Raw genomic sequence first — 20,279 nt, 5'->3', positions numbered from 1 at the left:
CCTGAACTGTCCCCTAGGAAATTGGGAGCAGGTAGAATCCTGGTCACCTATTCCTGAGACTAGGGGAATAAGGAATGGGAATGGGTAAAATGGGGGCAGAGGAGAGGAGAACAAGGCAGAAACAGGAGTGGGGAAAGGGCACAATGGGGCAAGGGGCGGGAGAATGGCAGATTGGATCCAGAAAAAGGGGATGGGTGCAGTGACAGTGGTGGCTCCTAGCACCCTTCCGGGACCCGATTCTGTGGTATAGGTTCACATGGTGGTGGCATGAACATGGGTTCATGCTAACATATGTCTGAGTAAACCTCTCCACACTTCAGAGGCTAACTCCTAGATACGGAAATGAATGTTCCCTTATCCAGAGGAGACCTCTGCAACTGCCCCCCCCAACACAGGATGCAGCGGTGGACCATTTTGATCTCTGTAGAGGAGAAGCATAGAATCGGTTTGTAAGAGTGGCAAGGGCATGGCAGAGCAAACTCTCCATTGTGGATATTTTTTGGTTGAATAAATCTTTTTCATATTTGGTCTCCTGCTTCTCTGCTTCCCACCCTTCCCCTTCCAGCTTTCTTGTTCTTGGATGACTTCCTAAACTCCATGGAAGTTAATGTCCCTTTGTGAGCAACCCCTTACCTCACCTTTTTCCCCTCACCTCTTCTCCCTCCTCTATTTTGCATCACCACAATTCCCCTTTCAGGACAGTAGAGTTTTTCCTGTGCTTTTATTCTACCTAGTAACTAATGCCACAGTTTTTAGTAGCATGCATGAGGGTGTGAGAAACATATCCTTTTCTCCTTCACTCTTGGTTGGCAACCTTCAGTCTCGAAAGACTATGGTATAAGCCTACAGCACCCGGTATTCCCAGGTGGTCTCCCATCCAAGTACTAACCAGGCCTGACTCTGCTTAGCTTCCGAGATCAGACAAGATCAGGCATGTGCAGGGTAACAGTTGCTGTCAACTTATTGTACATTCATCCCCCCACCAATAAATACTACTGTGTTTGCACCTATATCTCCATCTCTGTAGATCTCGTTAAATGCTAGTTTCCACTGAGATTTGTAGCAAGCCAATGCTATGGTCTCTGAACTTGACTTTGTACCCCCGTAAGCATATGTTATTAAACAAGTCCCTGAGCATATCTGGTAACATATTTGAGTACCGTGATGCACAAATATTTCAGTCAGAAAGTGGGTTACTGGCAAGCACTGCTTACGTGATTTGGAATGCAAGTTCCTTTTCTATACACAAGGTACTATTACTATACAGATTACTATTCTTACAACTATAAAAACGTTTTACAAAATGTTTACCGTATCAATGACATTCCTCTACATTTGATTTGTATTTTTTTTTTTAAAAAAACTATAATAAAGTGTGCATATCTTTGCCCTACGGCTACAGAGTATTTTTTGATGACAGATCTCTATAAAAGCCATTTTGAAAAGCGCAGCTATAATAAGCAATTCTTCTATGATTTTACATCGTCTTCTTTGTTAGCATTATTAAATCGATAGAAATGCATGTGCAATTGTAATGGAGGCAGACTGACAAGTGCAACATTTCTTATCCCTGAGTTCAGAGAAACCTTCTTTGTAATTTGGTTTTGAAAATGACACTAGCTATGCCACTGCTTGCCCCATGCCAGACAGCTGAATCTCTGAAGATTAATCATTAGCATGCTCCAGGAGAACCCACATCATTGAAAATAACCTCCATTCATGAGACTTCAAAGGCTTGACACAATCTCTGAGCTCTGGAGATCACCAATACTAATCTTGGCTGGCTGCAAAATGGCTGTTTCTGACTAATGTGAGACATTCCCTGTGTAGTACTGAAACAAAATCTTCACCTTAATGTAGGCACTATCAGTTGGTGTAATAAAAACATGCAGAAAAATTATTCCACCTCTGCTATTGCAGTTGCCTGTGCAGCTCTTCACATGTTTTTGCATGCCTCTGGGGAACCTCTGGATCAGCATAATTTTGAAGGACCTCAGCACCACATGAATACACTATCACCCTCTTCCCTCTGCAAACTTCCTTGTGTAGTGATCTAGATAAACTACTGAGCATTTGACTGTTTCTGGCTGAACAAATGCTTCAGAGTTGCCCCACTGAAGACAACTGGATTCCTTTAGAAGAGCAATTTGAAAAGTGGATCCTGTGATTCTTTCACTTCATGTATTTCCATCATATATGACAGAGTGCTGTACAGTACTGTTAAATCATGGGAAATATAACGGACATTAATTCATCAATGGGTTTAGCATAGTAATATATAAACAATTGAAAAGTGATAAAGTAACAACAGAAGTCAATAGAATTTGCTACATTGTAAATTTGCCACAAGGTAGAAATATTCTCTAAACTTTTAGTTTTAAAATATTCTTGCAAAAAGACTGCTAAAGCATCACAAAATCTCAATGGGTAGAGGGCACTGAAATGAAAAAGCATAACAATGAACCGTAAGGAGCATATAAAATGAGAACAGCAGACAGCAGCTGACTACTATGATTATAATTTAAAATAAGTGTGAATATTATTTAGTCATGGGGAAAACATTACTTGCTGACACTACACAAAGCAACATATGTGAAACATTAATTCTTAAAGGCAAAACCCTTCTACAATTAAGGAAGAAAAGTCACATAAAGCAATTTACCCAGAAACTTCAACAGAAACCAGGCATAAAAACAGGAAAAGAGAAATGCGTGTCTCCAGGGAGTTGCGTAATGAAAAGGAAGAAAACACACAATGACAATAAAGACGAAGTGAGCACTCCTGAAAACAGGGAGGGCTTCTGAATGTCAACGGCATCTTGCATGACACATTTGGAAGCTGTGCCACACAGCAGTGATGTAATGCTCATGTCTAGTAAGGAATCCCACACCGTGTTTTAAAAAATTTATTCTAGCCAACAGCAAGCACTGTTGTGGCCGAATAGCAAGAAGACAAAGTGCTGGGCTTCCTGTTTTCACTCTCTTTGGTGAAGCTCACCAGAATGCAGCTGAATGAGCACCCCTTACAGATTGCTATTCTAAGCTGGTTGGAGACATTAGCATGTGCCTCACAAGCAAGTACATAGGGAGGGGCAGTGACAGAACATCAGCATTGCATGCAGGACTGTAGGGCTGAGAAAGACACTTGGCTGAAAGCCACTGCCAGACAATAACTGGACTTGTTGAATGAATGATCTGACACAGTATAAGGCAACTTTCTACGTTCCTACAAAACATGCAGCATTTTGGGTGGTTTGGGGCAATACTGAACTATCTTGATAGCAGGGCAAAGTTAGGCCACTAGAAACAGGAGAAAGAGGTTGGAGATGGGGGTGATAGGATTAGATGAGGATATTATGGAAAGCAAAAGACAGACACTGCCTTAAAGATAGTTTGGAGAGGGAAAACAAGAGGTGAAAGGAGATGAGCAGCACTTACATAGGATGGAGAAATAATTGGGTTAATATTAAATAGTAGCAATTTTGCAAACTTACATCTAATATGATTTAAGACAGTCATCTAAGGGCCAAATCCTATCCAATTTTCCAGTGCCAGTGCTGCTAGGCCAATGGGGCGTGTGCTGCATCCTGTGGCGGGAAGGCAATCACAGAGGCCTCCTCAAGGTAAGGGAACATTTGTTTCCTTATCTTGGAACTGCATTGCGGCTACACTGGTGCTGGAAAGTTGGATAGGATTGGGCCCTAAGTTGTTACTGTTATAGAGTATTCAGTCCTTTTAATCACAATAGTTTTTACAAGGGTTCAGTTCATTGAATTTATTTGCTTTTTTTTTTTTAAGGAAAGCGTGCTTTGAAAAAAAAAGTATGAAGATGTTTAAAATACTTACCTATGTCTAAAATCTTTATTTCTTGGTGGGAAGGCAATAAAAGGAAGAGTAACAAACAGGAGAATTAGATGGAGAAGTTAGAGGAAGTATTAAGAAAGAAAGAATAAATGGGTAATAATGCTGTAAAGTTGTTAATTGTAATTCTATTTATCCATTTTGATCCTCTGAATGGCTGCAATATTTTTGACAGCTATCTGCATGAGTGCATTACAAAATATTCCATAGTAGTTCAGCCTCATTTTTAAACATTATTTTTAAAGCACCTGCTTTTCATTTGTCTGTTCAGATGTATAAAGATAGATACATAAAATGACTGACAGCCCAATCCTATGCATGTCTACTCAGAAGCAAGACCCATTAGAGTCAATGGGGCTTACTCCCAGGAAAGTGTGGATAGGATTGGGCTGTGAGTCGTAACATAAACCCAAAACCATGAGTTTAAGAGTAAAATGTATACCTTAGTTCAAGAACACTCGTTACGTTTCCAGATGGGAATATTCGTCGAACATAATTGAAATCTCCTACATACAAACTTCCATCGATACCACAAGCTAAGGCAACTGGAGCCAAAAGCTTATTGCCATCTGCTTGACCATTGCAACTTGGACAAGAAATGCTACGTCGTCGACCATTGCCCATTATACTGCTGACGACTGGTGGCTGCTGAGAGATGAACTGATTTTCGCCATTGCCTTTATAGAGAATACCTGAAGAAAACACAAACATGATTTCCCATATTAGTGGAATGTTTTTGCAATGACAAAATTCCCACAGCAAAAAATGTAAAAATACATTTCACATTCTACAAAACGGGTCTATTTCATAAGTGCTGAACTCCAGAGTTTGCATCTGCACACACTCTGTGACCAGAGCTCCAGGCGTATCCCTTTGGTTCTTCTGATTTTCAGGATAGCTACTGTCATCAGGGAAAGGGTATGTAGAAGACAAAATATATAAAAGTTTCATGCATGGCATTTGCAAACTTAGGCTGCAATCCTACCCCTACTTTCCTGAGAGTAAGCCCCCTTGAACAAAATAGGACTTACTTCTGAGTAGACCTAGTTAGGCTTGTGCCCTGAGTCTACGAATGTAAAGAGATATCAAACATAATTTTCCTGCTACCACATATATTCAGAGACACAGTAACTAGACAAAAATTAATATTTATTTATTTAAAAGGTGTATATACCACTTTTCTTCAAGCTCAAAGCAATGTACAACACAATGATAAACCAATTAAAAAACACAAAAATCCAATTAGATAAAAACAATTAAAAATGTTGCAGGAGCAGATAAAGGGCCCAATCCTAATCAACCTTCCAGCACCGATGCAGCTCCAAGGTAAAGGAATAAATATTCCCTTAATTTTAGAAGGCCCCTATGACTGCCCCCCCCACCACCATAGGATGCAGTGCACACCACATTGGCATGGCTGCATCAGTGCTGGAAAGTTGGATAATCAAACATCTTCTTTTAATCAAACATCTTTTTTCTACAATGTATATTTACACTGTATATTTAAAACATATGGCTACATCTGGCAAAACAGAATTTTGTTTGGACTTTAATGGACCAAATCCAACAGGGGACATTAATGTGCAAACAAGCATTTACATAGGTTTCCCAGGGTTGAAAAGCCCAATCCAGGAGACACAGCCATGAATGTGCAACCTGATTGTCTTCAGCAGCACCAGTTTTCAGGTAACAAACCAACTGACTGGTGTTGTGTGCGTGCGGCTTGGTCTTCTGAGATGGACTTTTCAGCCCTGGGAAACATATGCTCAGCACTCATTTCCAGGCACATTTCCTTTGTTGGATGGGATAAGAAGGTGGCTATATTTATATTCTTTCATCTTGTACTGCTAGAATAAATTGCAAACATACGTGCTGTTAAATATCATATAACCACAACCCTACAATAGTACCAATACATTATTATTGCAAAGAAGTTGTCTGACAGTCTTGATTTCACATTGCAAAAGGGTCTTTATTGAATGTACAATAATAATTTACCGCTGGCACCAGAGCCTGGCTCTATAATGGATCTGTAGTTCTGTACTCGTATGTCAAACACAACAACAATGTTTTGGCAGGTCATCTGCCCTTTAAACCTAATTCTGCTTGAAGGTATCAACGATCATTGGGAAAAGACAAAGTGTGTTACCAGGATCATTTTTTACAGCCTCCACAGGAGAAGCAAAATATGTACCTAATGTTAGGATTTCACAGCTAGAACTATATTCTGTTAGATGTGACCACTATCCTCATCATTATCCAGATCAATGACTCAATCAAGGTCTGCTGTGAGAATGGTCAGCTATTATTGTTACACTCAATTGACAACAAATCTCAATGTGGAATAATCCATGCAAACCACACGTCATTTTGTACTATATAGTAAGACTTGTTTTATTGACTGGGAGTACAACATTTCAAAGACAGTCTAGGTGCTAAAGATTATACCTTCCTCTCACAACAAGTCCAGCAAAAAAAATCATTTAGAGAGTTTAGAAAGTGCTCCCTCTACCCCAAGGCTACCCTTGAATCTTAATGCGATAAATATTTCCCCAAGTGGGCCATGTTCTTATGCTGTGCCAATTACTTTTCTAATGCCCTGAAACCTGAGAAAGGTAACTGCTAGAGAAAATCTACATTATGAAATCTGAGAAAATAAAAATGGTTTCCAAAAACTTAAAAGAAAAGCAATCTGAATGAAGCTGCATCGGAACAGCACACTGAATACATTTCCAAATGAACAGAGTGAGTGAGAATGCGCTAATGGAATCTGAAATCCCCCTCCTATGATTACATCATTTATGACAATCAGGAAGCCATAATTTTGCTGAAATAGCTGAGTTCTGTAATTTTCATCAGCGGTATCATACAAGTCAGCACTCTGCACTATGGCACCTGATTTATTCTGTCATTACTTTGAAAAATTGCCCCTTCACATCTCTCTTCTATTACCACAGAGGGGAAAGATGAACATTACAATATTTATTGCAGAGATTCAGGGTGTCCGTATAAACACCTGTCACTATCTTCGCTCCCTTGTGAATAAATTTCCCCAGCTCATCCACCCTGCCATTATGACGAGCCACTTCATTTGCTCAATTAGACAGGCATCATTTTGAAAAGTCACTACTTGTCAAATTGTCTCCTGAACATAAATTTGAACACACAGCTGCTGACTCACCTCATGAATAGCAACCACTCCCAAATAAAAAAGAAAACAAAGACCCCACAAATACTGCAAAACTTCATCCTTACACTTTGGTCCTGTGAGCACCAGTTTCCATGATTGGCTGAAAGGGTAATTATGAATGATACGGATTTACATGCATTAAGCTCTACCAGTGGCATAACTAGAGGGGTTGAAAGCACTAAGTTTTGCAAGGGAGCCTCACTGCAGCTTGCAAACAGCCCCTCTCCCTCTCCTTTAGAGCCATTCCAGTGGGGAGGAGCTGCCTCACTCAGAGTGGCTCCAAAGGGGAGGGGCTGCTTGTATGCTGTGGTGAGGCTCCCTGCAAAACTTAGCGCTTTGCACCCCCTCTAGATATGCCACTGAGCTCTACAGACACACGTCATTACATGATAACATCTCTATATATATGCTAATTATAGCATGCCTTCCATGTTGTTTCATCCTGTAACCACTCATTTCCAAAACAATTAAAGGAAGACAGTGCAATTCTATGCATGATTACTCAGAAGTAAGTCTTAACTATGTTCAGTGGGCCCTGTTCTCATATAACTAGTATTGCAGCCACAATCACAGATAAATAGCAACTATTATTGGACTATTTTCATAAGTCAGAGTACTGATGCTTAATTTTAAGGTACTTTGATGAATGAGCTCTCCTTGTTCCTTTCTTTTCCCTATCTGTTTCCCTTAGGGAAACTGTTGGTTTAAGGTTCAACTGGACGAAGGGTTCCCTGAGACACTCTGTAATCAGAAATTGTCAGGCCAGGCATGGCTAGGCAGACAGGTCATTTTTGAGTATTCCTTCCCTTCTTTTTCTGGATCAAGCAACAATGATAACTCCAAGACAGACCACCTGCTGGGATGGGCATGCATCAGTCAATTAGGCACCCAGGTCCATCTAATCAGGTCTGACCTGGTAGAGATGTGCAAGTGGTTGTAAACTATTCAGTCCAATGAACTAGTAACATAACACAGGCCAACAAACATTTTGCTGTCTTATATCTATTCTTGGGTATATTTGGGGTGCTGATTCAAAAAATGGCATCAGTTTTGCCTTATTGCAGCTAGTTTCAGAGATACAGCATAAGCTTGTTAGTGAATGGTTCAAGCAGCTTCCTCATGAGGAAGCCTACGCCATGGCTGCTTGAACCATTGAACCAAGCAAGGAAGCTGCTTGAAGGTGAAGGAAGGAACCATTCACTAACAAGGTTATACCGTATCTCTGAAAGTACGAGCAGAACTGATGCAATTTTTTGGAAGCAGCACCCCAAATTCATATAAAACAATCATAAATGTTTAAAAATGTTTTTCTGACCCTCAAGTTCAAAGGCCTGTGATTGACCCTATATTAAGGTCAAGAACAAGAATACCAGGTGTGTTCTGGTTTGGTTACGTAAGAAACCACATCTAAGGGTGGCAAAGCCCTTACCTGCCTCCTGATGATCAGAGACTCTTCCAATTGAGCTTGGAGTAAGTATAAGATAGAAAACATAGCAACATAGACATTTTCGGGAATTTTAGAGTATTATTACTTTTATGTTTACCTGTAATTGCTTGCTTGTATTTTTGTGATCCAAGGCTGTTTCAGTCCATACAGCACTTTTGTGCATATTAGAAAAAGGTTCCACTACCTCAAGTAAAATTCTCTTCCACTGCCAGTGTTGTCTGGAAGGAGGGTCCCACATAGCAGCCAGAGTCATCAGCCCTTCTCAGTCCAGTGGCCACCAGCCACTCCACAGTGAGTTTACACTGAGGCCAGCAAGTCAAACGGCAGCGGTGCCTGCCCAGCTAATTCTAGTGGCAGCATGCTGGTAGAGGAAATGACAGGTGGAGAACAGGCAGATTCCAGCCAGGGGATACCACCACCCCCTCGGATGTGGGGTCCTTGTGCAGAGTATGACCTGCACACCTATATGGGGCAGCCTTGCTAGGAGCAAGGCACTGGCACTGGCAACATCCAAGCCATTTCCCAGGGCCGCTTGTTATATTTTTCTCTTCACTATCCGTTACCTCACTCCCTCATATTTTAAATAAACACTTCAAAGGTTTTAGCGCTTTATCTGCCTGTGGTTAGTTTAACTCCTTCAGAGCCTAGCCTTCATAGACCCAGGGCTACACACTACAGCATGGGTTTTTGAGGAATTATCCACATCAGGGGTGCTCAATAGGTGGATCGTGATCTACCGGTAGATCGCGAGGCAAAATGAGTAGATCGCGGAGCCCTGTCTCTCCAAACTGTTAATATGTCAGTTTCGTCTAATCACTAGACGAAACTGACATATTTAGCTAAACTGACACTGAAACTGACACTTTAGCTGCTCTTCAGGCATGCAGCAACAAAACTGACGAAACTGACTAGACTCCAGCAGGGGCTCCATACATTAAAGGGGGTGTCTGTCAGACGCTTCCTTCCCCCCTGGTAGATCTCCGGGCCTTGCTGGGTTTCGAAGTAGCTCTCGAGCCAAAAAAGTGTGAGCACCCCTGATCCACATAATTGGGAAACAGGCTTTAAAGGGCAGTCTCTCCCTGTCAGGCTTTGTCCTCACAGTGGCAGCAGAATTTAGGCCCTGGGCCCTGGCTAGGGGCAGATCTGGAGAAAGAAGGGAGGGGCTGGAATTATGGCCTCCTCCAATCAGGTTGGTACCTGTGGAATGTCTATAGAACCCCTGTATGTTGTGGTTCATCACAGAAGGCCCTTCACTGCTGCTTCTGCCTTTTGAAATTAGGCAAGTGGTGACCAGTGAAACTTTTCAAGGATGGCACTCTGTTTTTGAAATGCTGTCCTTAAGGCAGCTCATTAAGTACTTCCCCTTATGTTCTTCTGGCACAAGGCAAAGACCTTTTCAAAATATTTTCCCTGCTGCTTTATAGCACAATCCTATACTTATTTACTCAAAAGTAAGTCTTGTTTTATTCAATGGAGGTTACTTCCAGGCAAGTGCATTTAACATTTCAGCCTAAATAACAAATGTTACTCAATTTGCTTGCTTTAAGTTGCTTTTATTGAGAGTGCACGGTTATATAGCAGTGTTGATAATGTTAAGATAGATGGGCCAGTTATCTGACTCAGTTTAAGGCAGCTTCCTACATAATTCAAGTTTCTGCATCAACTGGTCTTTTTCTGTCTTCTCTATAATGGATTATGCTCACAGTCTATGTAGGAGGATGGGCAGGGAGCATGACATCTCTTTGAAAAGGCAAAACATTTTAAACATAGGCTAACTTAAATCTTAGATCATTCCTTTCAGTTTCTCAAATTTCCATTACATAACGTCAAGCCAACATACGTGTGGTTTATTTTCCATACTAAACTATGAAATACTATGTGTCATTGCTGCCTGCAGTTAAACAGCATTCACATTTCACTCTAAAACTGACTGCATTTCAGTGAAAGATGAATTGTGTCCTCTCTACAGCCTGCAATGTATTTTTGGACTTTGAGGACGGAAGAAGATATACAAATTATTATTATTACATGGCAATTGTGGCAGGTGCCATATTGCTATGGAACTCTGAGTTAAGAAGGGCTCTGGCACCTCAACTGAACTAGTCATTTAAGATAATAAAGCTCTCTGACACCTTGAATATAAATACATTTCCTGGGAAATCCCAATGATTTCAAAGGAACACAAACACAGGTAAGTGTACTCGGCAGCACAGCCTAAGAGCAAAACCCACTGGGAATTTCTCCTGCACAAAATCTTACTAACAGAAATGGAAATTGCATTATTTTTGCTGACTTCCTGCTGCACTGTGGCAGACCTAGATGTTATGGGAGGCTGCCACTGAAGGATTCCCTGCCCCTGATCTCCTTCATTGACTACCTTCAAAAATTCATTTTGCATTACTAGGTATTGCTCAGAGAAGGACAGAGAGAGGAGCTGAGCTGCTCTCTTCCAGGGAAGTCATGTGTCTTTTGTAATGTCTAGCTATAGTCTCAGTGGACTAAAGAGGAAAGACATTTATTCTCATTCAGAGTGCTGGAAAAGGCAGGAGGAATTGTGAAGGGCAATAAGGACTATTACCTTCCAGTTCTGCAACAAGCAGCTAAGTATGCCTCCCAATCACGGAAGCTGATGCTAGCCTTTTGCTGCTAGGAGGTAGGGTCATAATAATTTATCTCCCCTGCAGCACCAAGGCTAAGTACAGATGTGTGAGGGCTGGCCTGGTGCTAATGGGACTGCTCACAGCTACTCTTCACCATTATTAAGCATCTACAAACAAGAAGCTGCTGTACAGAAATAAAATCCACAGGCCTACAATGAAGAGACATAGCAACCTGATAGAAAAAGGGGGAAAGTGGAGCTTGGAGAAAGCAGGTCATGCAGAGAATGCCTTGGAGAAAAAAATGGGTTTTTGCAGAGTTTTAAATGAAGCAATTGACAAAGTCAGTGAGATGTTTCAGCAGAAAGCAATCCAATGGTAAGGAGCAGTCAACTAAAATGGGTCTGTATAGGGGCTAGAATTAGAAATCCTTGAATCGGAAAGAAGTGAAGAGAGCAAAGAGGTGAAGAGAAAAAAGAGAAGACCTGCAGTGAAAGAAGAGAGCGAAGATACTTAACACATGCACAAAGGATGCTTAAGCTATTTATGAGTAAAGCAAATAAGCAATGCAAGGAATGGAAAGGAGGAAAAAGGTGGCTGATCTGGTTAGTAGAGAAAATCAGATGGGCAGCAGAATTCAGAATGGAGGAGATCAAATTACTGGTAATGCAAATGGTATCTTTTGGATGCTTTCTAAGTATGACTGAACAATACAAGGAGAGATACGAGTATGGTTGACACTGTTTCCTGTACACCAGTTTGGAACAAGAAGTTGTACCTATTTTCATGTGGCCTACACAGCATTCTGGAAAAGGACTTTGGGCCCAATCCTACCCAACTTTCCAGTGCTGATGCAGCCACAATGCAGCCCTAAAGTAAGGGAACAAATATTCCCTTACCTTGAGGAGCCCTTCAAGTGCAGGGTGCAGTGCATGCCCCATTGGCATGGCTGCATCAGTGCTGGAAAATTGGATAGGACTGGACCCTTTATTTCTACAAAATAGTTGTCCCCATTGCAAATAACCTACAAGACAATTAACTGTTTAGGAAACACGTACTTGTTTGCATAGCGTACAGCACTTGAAGCAATACAAAATGAGAAATCAAATAAAAAGAAATTATTCTATTTGACCCTTGCATTGGTCCATAAAAGCTACAATTTTGTGGGTAGCGACAAGGCATGGCATAATGTTTTCAGATAGTGCGAACTGGAATCTGATCTCAACAGCATTTTCTTCATCTTGGCATTGGCTACAGTTAGGCTGGCAGATTTCACCATTAACTAAAGGATAATTCTGCAGTTGTCATGAGTGAAAATTACTTGTAACCTTTGGCTATCAAACAATGAATTAGCCAAATTATTACAAATTATCAAAAAGGAAGACTATTAAGATGAAAGAGTAACATAAGAATTAATAAAACTTGCCATTCTGAACATCCAGTACATGATGTTTATCCAGTGTCCAGCCACCCATGTTGGAGGCATCTAGTTCATAGCCTTGCAAAACGGCAGTTCGTTTTTCCCAGAGTGTGAGATCCAAACAAGATTCATATTCATAACCTACAGACACTGGAACAAAAACAGAACAAAAAAATCTTCCTAGCTTCAAATTGATTTCTTCTTGATGTTTAGAATTAATTTATTTACATTTTCCAATCTTACTCATATATGGCTGTGAACCAATTAAGTATTTTGTACCTGATAAATAATCTAGATGCTGTTAATTAAGTGTATACTTTGAAAAACCTAAAAGAATATACCTCTTTGCAAGATAATTTTTGGCTAAATAAACAAAAACTAAGTAACAATTAAAAGATCACAGTTAAAATTTTTCTGACTGAATCACCTGAAGCCAACATGGAAAAATGGCTTCAACAATGAATAACTTCAGCATTCATCAGTATCACAATGTTAATGTTTGGATCAGTGAAAGATCCAAACCTTAACATATTCACACTTACTCAAGTTGTCTGTGTTTCATACTATCAGAAGGACATCAGGTCATCAGACATTACCCTGAATTAGTTTCTGAATACAAACTGGAAGGAAAAGCTGCCTTTAAATTTTGTCAGATTCGATTTCATCAAACCTGGAGCCAGTGCACCTGTACAGCCTGCATAGTGGTAGATATGTCAAGAGTCTCACGCCCCAGGGTTTACACGTTGTCAGTTCTGCCGACAGCTCTTGCTCATTAAGGGAGTAAATTTAATCTGAGAATGATGTTTCACTCAATTAACTGTACAGATTCATAAAAGATGGAAGCTCTGAAAACACAATACAAGGAGCCCAATACTGCCTCCCCCATTTTGTGACCGCAGGACAGTGTCCCACTTCTGTTAAAGGCCCAGTGATAACATACAGAGCATGCTGCTGCTGGCCCAGTCCAAGTTACTGCCACAAAAGCAGAAGCAGTACTGGAGTTGTGCTGCTGCGGCCGCAGGGCTGGGTCAGTAAATTGGAGTGGGGGTGCATTTTGTGGGTAGGGAGGGTGAGTCTCCGGACAAACTGGGGAAGGAAACGAGAATTGTGCATGTCAGATCCTATTCCCATTGTTGCAGTCCGCCTCGTCTCCTTACTCTCCTCGGACTTAAACCAGCTACAGAGGTGCAAGGTCACCGGAGAGTTTATCCAGAGGTATGGGGACAGAAGTCTCCTTACCTAGAGGAGGGCTCCTGACCCCCCCCACCACTGGATGTGACACATGCCTCCGTGGTGTGGCTGTATCACTGCCATGAGGTCAGGATTGGATCATAAGGTTCCTATTAAATAATTTAAAGGCTGTTTTGAAAAAAACATATATTTAATAGCATTTTAAGGCAATTAAGATAATTTTGGTTGTTTTTTTTAAAGCAATTATGCAAGTTTTTTTTTATATTGCTATGATGCTTTAGATCTGATCCACTCACTCCTTCAAATTATTTATTTCTCTAGATGTTAGGTGGGTCAGACAGCATTACACAAATGAAACTAATTGTTTTGTCGTCTCTCTGAAAGGTACAGTTTTATAATAAAATTCTACCTGACATGCTCAAATACTGAACTTCCTTCTATCAGGTAATCACTGTAAACATTTTTCTACACACTTACAGAAAATGATCGATACCTTCAGCCTCGCAAGGGGCCATGGTGCCCAGGGCAGTGATGTTGTGATGTCACTTCCAGGTTCAGTGAAAATGCTGGAAACAGTGATAAACTAAGCAAAGCTCCAAGTGGTCACTTTTTAGCTTCCACTCTGAGCTTTGCCAAATCCTTCACAGCTTCCTGTTCTTGAGAAGCAATTGCTCTAGACTTTGCCAAGTCTGTAGCTGCTTTCTATTTTTGGGAGTGCTCGCAAGAACATGAAACAGCAAGTCAACAAAGCTTGGAGCGGCTGCCTCTTAGCTCTGAAGCTAAGAAGCTACTGCTCTGAGCTTTGTCAACTCACCAAGGAATGGTGCTGGGGAAGGGTGTCTGCCAATGCCACCTTGGCTGGGCTTCACGTGGCACCCCTTCAGATCTGGTACCTGGAGTGGGCCATCCCTTTCTCTGCTTGCTATGCCACCGAGTGCTGCTATGTTTTGACAATAATGCAAAAGCAAAATGAAAACACACCACCACGTCCAAAGCAAAACACATAAAACCTACCAACAGCTTCTGATAAACCATAGACCTTCTGGTTATATGCATCTGTTTTATCCCATATGAATGTGTAAGACAAATTTGGGGATGCAGGAAACCATTTCTGGAAAAGTCTTCCCACAACGGCCACCATGAGATGAACCTTCATTAAGTTAAATGGTATCACGGATTGAGTCATGGTGATCTTAAGGACAGATTTATAGCCTGCAGCTCTGGAGCTTAAATATGACAATTTCAAGTCAGTTCCTGGGATTGTGGTCTCCTCATGGAGTACCTGAAAATATGAAACATAAAATGACATAGCTTAGGTTAAGTTGAATTTGGTTACTGCAGTACCGTAAATAATGAGTAGCACTTTCTACAGAAAATGTAGCTCAAATAAATCTTTAAAACAGGAATGGTCCAAGTGGATCTACTGTCTGAATAAGTGAAGATCCATTGATAGCATGACACTCAAATTATAATTCCCCTCCTTTTTTGCTCATGCAGTGCCCCACCACCACTGCTGACGTCACCACTGCTTCCCACTACTCAGCTGCCCAACTGTTTAAGAATGTCACTGGAAAGGCAAGGAATGGGAGGATAGTATGCACTACAATCTTACAACCCAACCCTCCTCCATTACTTTTGCTTCTATCTCCTACTTGTTCCTGCCAGGTTGAGGACTCTATTCCCAGACTCCTTTTTTCACCTAGCCCCTTTGTTTTAATATGTCTGGGTGGAAACAAGGGCATAAACCTAAGGAGAACCAAGGGTACTCCTCTCTTGCTTGGTTGATCTTCTTGCTAGCTCTGCTCCATCAGATCCTGCACGTCTGTGTGGGGCTCAGCACCCTACACAAATGCCTTTTACCCTTGAGTAACTTGAGTAGCTAACTTGAGTAGCGTCATTGCAGGGCTACTTCCCTTACCTGGGAGAAGGGGACAAAAATCCCCTTCTCCCGAGTTGCCGCCTGCGGTAGCCCGTGGCGCATAGGATCTGTAGCCGTTTTCGGTGCTGCCGAAGCCGCGTGACATGGGAGCTCAGGATTGGGCTGTTAATTCCCTAATTCATTAACAATCAAAATAAAATTTTGGTTATACTGTATATCTCAAATACTGCTCCCAAAATAAATCTATAAGGGTAAGAAAAATACTTCATAATTCCATCCTACTAGGAACCTTTCCTAATTTATTTAAGACAAGAAGGGTAACTTAAATTTTTTGAATCCTACTATGGGTGCAATCCTAACCAAGTTTCCAGCACTGGCACAGCTATGCCAGTAGGGCACTTGAAGCATCCTGCAGTTGGGGGGCAGTCACAGAGGCCTCCTCAAAGCAAGGCAATGTTTGTTCTCTTATTTCAGAGTTGCACTGCCCTTACCTTAGTGCTAGAAAGGTGGTTAGGATTACACTCTTAATTTTATTGTTGAAAATCAATAGGACTCTTGATGCAATAATGTAATTCAAAACATAATGAACATCAGTTGAATTAGATTTTCACAAGTATATTTAATAGCTGTAAAAGTATCTAAAATATGTAACACATTTTATATAGGTGAAAGTAAATAGGTCCTTAGCTGAAAGTTTATTATCTGCATTAAACACACAAGAAAACATAGTTTGCAGGAAAAAGGAAAAATATTTCAACTGTGGGATAAAGGTTTATCTTTTTGATGTTGTATTTCATCCTTTGCTTTTTTTTCTTATCTTCAGGCTAGTTCAGTGATTTTCAACCTTTCCCATCTCATGGCACACTGACAAGGCAGTAAAATTTTCAAGGCACACCATCAGCTCCCCACATTATTTATCATTTATTTATTTATAGAATTTATATTCCGCCTTTCATATAAAAACATAAACTATATAAATATGTATAAAAACAAAACATTTAAAAACAACAGAACACAATAAAGCTTGAACCCAAAGTTAAAATAATTTTTTTAAAAAGCCATGCCCCCTTGTGTCAGCATTAAAAGGCATTCACAACTGTGCTTCCAGAAAGTAAGAGTATTTACAATGGTAGTTTCAAGATGTTTTGAAATATGAATATTTTTCCCTTTCTTTGTAAAGCCAAATAGCTAGCTGCCTTAGGGAAAATTTCCTCATGTATTCTGATCAATATTAACTCCTTTTTCATATCAGAAAAGTGCAATGATTCAATCTTTGTAGACTGCTTCTTCCCTGAGAAGCGTGTGTGGGTTATAGTTAGACAAGACGGGTTTCAGCCTTGCATGGATTAAGGTAGTCAATCATCTTTATTTCATTCAAGACTTCCAACTGGATTAAAAATCACACTCCTAAAAGACTGGAAGCTAAAGCTTTAGCTGTAAAGCAACCAAGCATCCCCATTAAGATGAAAAGATTTCTAGAAGGACAACTATAAATCTCATTTTGGGGCTCTATGGCACCTCTGAGACATACAAAGCTCAATTCTCAGGGGTGCCACAGCATCACTTAAAGTACCTTGAAGCTAAACTTAGACTTGGTTAACCCCATGGATTGGCTGCCAACACTCAAGGTTTCCTGGGAACAAAAAGATGCCTCAGGGCTATTCTAACTTGAGCTGGTGGACAGTAGCCACCAAGGAAAGCTTTGGATAGATTTAGATGTCACAAAATCCAGCTCAGCCTCATTCTTATTTAATAGGGTGTTCTGGACTGATTTGTGAGCTCTATAAATAGTTGTCATGCCATAAACATGAAGCAGTTGAACATTAAGGCAAAGGATGATTGTTCAGCTTTATTACCCAAAACCATATGCTTCATGCGCCCTTCGACAGAAAAGACAGATCCCTCCCCCTCTAGCTGGCCAATCACCTACCTGAACCCAACAATGTTAAGGCTGCTGATGTGAGGATAAATGAGATAAGTGTACAGAACTTACAGCTCAACCCTATCCTTTCCCCCACCATTGCGTGCAGTTGCATCAAAACAGAATGCACTGCATTCTATGGTGGGGGAGCCGACTGGGAGGCTTGGGAGGGGAAAGGTAAAATACTTTCCTTTTCCCCTTGGTAAGCCCCTCAATTGCCAATGGGCCTCTTCAGACCAGTATCAGCTCTGAAGCTGGGATAAAGTCGAGGAACAAAGGGGGCGGCTAGCAGTAATAGGGATCGCATCCAGCGCAAATCGCTTGTGCCAGATGCTGTTCTCTCTTGCCTCCAACATGCCCCTGGTCCTTCCCCTGATCTGCTCACCCGGCTGACTTACCAGTGTCATTGGGGCTCCTCTTTGCCATCGTCATGTGTGGGTTCCTCCTCACCATCTGTGGCAGTGGTCTGGAAGCGCATGACTCCATGTGCTTCTAGATCATCTTTTGTGATGCCATAAAACATGTTCTGGTAGTGCAAGTTGCTTTCAAGTGGTGCAAAACCAGGCTGCTGCTGTGTGCTGCTGGGCCACTGCAGTAAATAGCAAGAGACACGGCAATGTGGCAGCAGCTCCAAAGGTGCTGGTAACACGGCAGTGTGGGCTGGCTGTACGTAGGTGGAGAGGAGGAGGAAACAGGGTGTGTGTTGGGGGTGTGGATCCGGCAGAAGTGACTTGCACTCAGATTCTACCCCCAAAACATTCCCTGGCTCTCCTCAGATTTATACCAGCAAAAGGCTGGTGTACATCTGAGGAGATGAGCGCGTGGCCTCTGGGAAAACAAGTGCCTCGGGAACAAAGTGCCAGGTAAGGCATCGTGAGTTTAGCATCTGTGCGAGTTCAGCAGCAGGGCGATGAGGCCAGGGCCCCAGATACCACCCTTTCTCTTCCCTTGAGAAGAGGGCTGCTAACCAGTGTAGGGTTTTTAAGTACCCCTAAACAAAAACAAACAAAATAAAAAAAAATTTGCAGTCAGATAGCCAGCAGCAGGGTGGGGGCTATCCAGTGTTTTGCATCGAGTGCAACATGTATGACTATATGCCTCTGGGGAATAAGTCATGGGTGTGTCTTCAGTGCAAGGAGTTTCAGGGTCTCAGGGAACGCGTCCGCTCCCTTGAAGCCTTGGTGGCCGACCTGGAGAAGCAGAGGCAGGCAGAGGAGGGCCGTGGTGAGACCTCCGGGGACAATCAGGCTTCATCCCAACCTCAGGCGCGCAGCTCCTCAGCTGCCCAGGTGGGAAATCTTGGGGCTGGAGGACGTCATCCTGGAGAGGAGGGAAACAATCCCCTAGGGGGGATCCCTTCTCCAGGGGACAGGCCTGTATCCAAACGCACTCAGGATACTCCTCGGCAGGAGGGGGGTCGGGGGCTTCTTGTAGTGGGGGATTCGATTATTAGAAACATAGAGAGGGGGGTTTGCGACGGATGTGAGGACCACATGGCAACTTGCCTGCCTGGTGCGAAGGTTGTGGACATCACTTCTCGTCTAGACAGGCTGGTAGATAGAGCTGGGGAGGAGGTAGTGGTTGTGGTGCATGTCGGCACCAATGACGTGGGCAAGTGTAGCCAGGAGGTTCTGGAGGCCAAATTTAGGCTATTAGGTAGGAAGCTGAAAGCCAGGACCTCAAAGGTAGCGTTCTCTGAAGTGCTACCTGTTCCACGCGCAGGGCCAGCTAGGCAGGCAGAGATCAGGGGTCTCAATGCGTGGATGAGACGGTGGTGTAGGGAGGAGGGGTTTAGATTAATTAGGCACTGGGGAACGTTTTGGGACAAGCGGGGTCTGTACAAGCGGGATGGGCTTCACTTGAACCAGAATGGAACCAGACTGCTGGCGCATAACATTAAAAAGGTGGCAGAGCAGCTTTTAAACTGATCCCTGGGGGAAGGCCGAAAGGAGCCGAGGGGCATCCAGTTCGGGACTCCTCATCCCTATGGGACGAGGATGGGGAGGTCAGAGAATAACAAGGCAAAGACAGAGTAGGAGAAGAAATTGGGAATGGTAGCATGATGGGATGTGATAGACGGTTTGGCACAATGAGAGGATTCAGGGATAAAGGATCCTGGGGCATTCCATACACAAATGCTTTTATGCAAATGCCCGACATCTCTGAGCAAAGATGGGAGAACTGGAATGTCTGGTGACAAAGGAAAACATTGACATAGTGGGCATAACGGAAACCTGGTGGAATGCAGAGAATCAGTGGGATACCGCAATCCCAGGCTATAAACTCTACAGGAGGGACAGGGAAGGGCGTGTTGGAGGTGGGGTGGCCATTTATGTTAAGGAAGGGATAGAATCCAGCAAAGTAGAGATTGAAGGTGGGTCCGACTCCAAAGAATCTCTATGGGTTAAATTACCAGGCTTGAGGAGTGATGTAGTACTGGGGGCATACTATCGTCCTCCAGACCAGAAACCGGAAGGGGACCTTGAAATGAGGAAACAGATCAGGGAGGTGACAAGGAGGGACAGGGTTGTAATCATGGGGGCCTTCAATTATCCTCATATTGACTGGGTCAATTTGTGTTCTGGTCACGAAAAGGAGAACAGATTCCTTGACATGCTAAATGACTACCTTAGAGCAGCTAGTCATGGAGCCCACCAGAGGACAGGTGACTCTGGATTTAATATTGTGCGGTAATCAGGACCTGGTTAGAGATGACAATGTTATTGAGCCATTGGGGAACAGTGATCATGCTGCGATCTGTTTTGACATGCACG

The 20,279-nt window shown here is 42.3% G+C and overlaps 1 protein-coding gene and 1 pseudogene across 8 annotated transcripts in view; both read right to left on the bottom strand.

Moving 5' to 3' along the window:
• TENM3 (teneurin transmembrane protein 3) overlaps window positions 1-20,279 on the bottom strand; it is a 398,700-nt gene that overhangs the window by 47,540 nt on the left and 330,881 nt on the right. For 4 of the 8 annotated variants that reach the window (XM_066632787.1, XM_066632788.1, XM_066632790.1 and 1 more), the window contains 4 exons: window positions 14,720-14,987; window positions 12,521-12,664; window positions 4,303-4,552; window positions 3,846-3,866 (listed from right to left, as the gene is read on the bottom strand). In XM_066632787.1, coding sequence (XP_066488884.1) covers window positions 3,846-3,866; window positions 4,303-4,552; window positions 12,521-12,664; window positions 14,720-14,987 — 683 coding nt within the window. The remainder of the gene's footprint in view (window positions 1-3,845; window positions 3,867-4,302; window positions 4,553-12,520; window positions 12,665-14,719; window positions 14,988-20,279) is intronic. The other 4 variants (XM_066632789.1, XM_066632791.1, XM_066632793.1 and 1 more) reach the window with 1 other exon arrangement.
• Window positions 841-960, bottom strand: LOC136656517 (5S ribosomal RNA; annotated as a pseudogene).

This window comes from Tiliqua scincoides, chromosome 6 (assembly GCF_035046505.1).
Source record: "Tiliqua scincoides isolate rTilSci1 chromosome 6, rTilSci1.hap2, whole genome shotgun sequence".
Taxonomy (NCBI): Eukaryota; Metazoa; Chordata; class Lepidosauria; order Squamata; family Scincidae; genus Tiliqua; species Tiliqua scincoides.
Note: the sequence above shows the minus strand (reverse complement) of the source record. Positions and strands in the feature narration are given on the sequence as shown.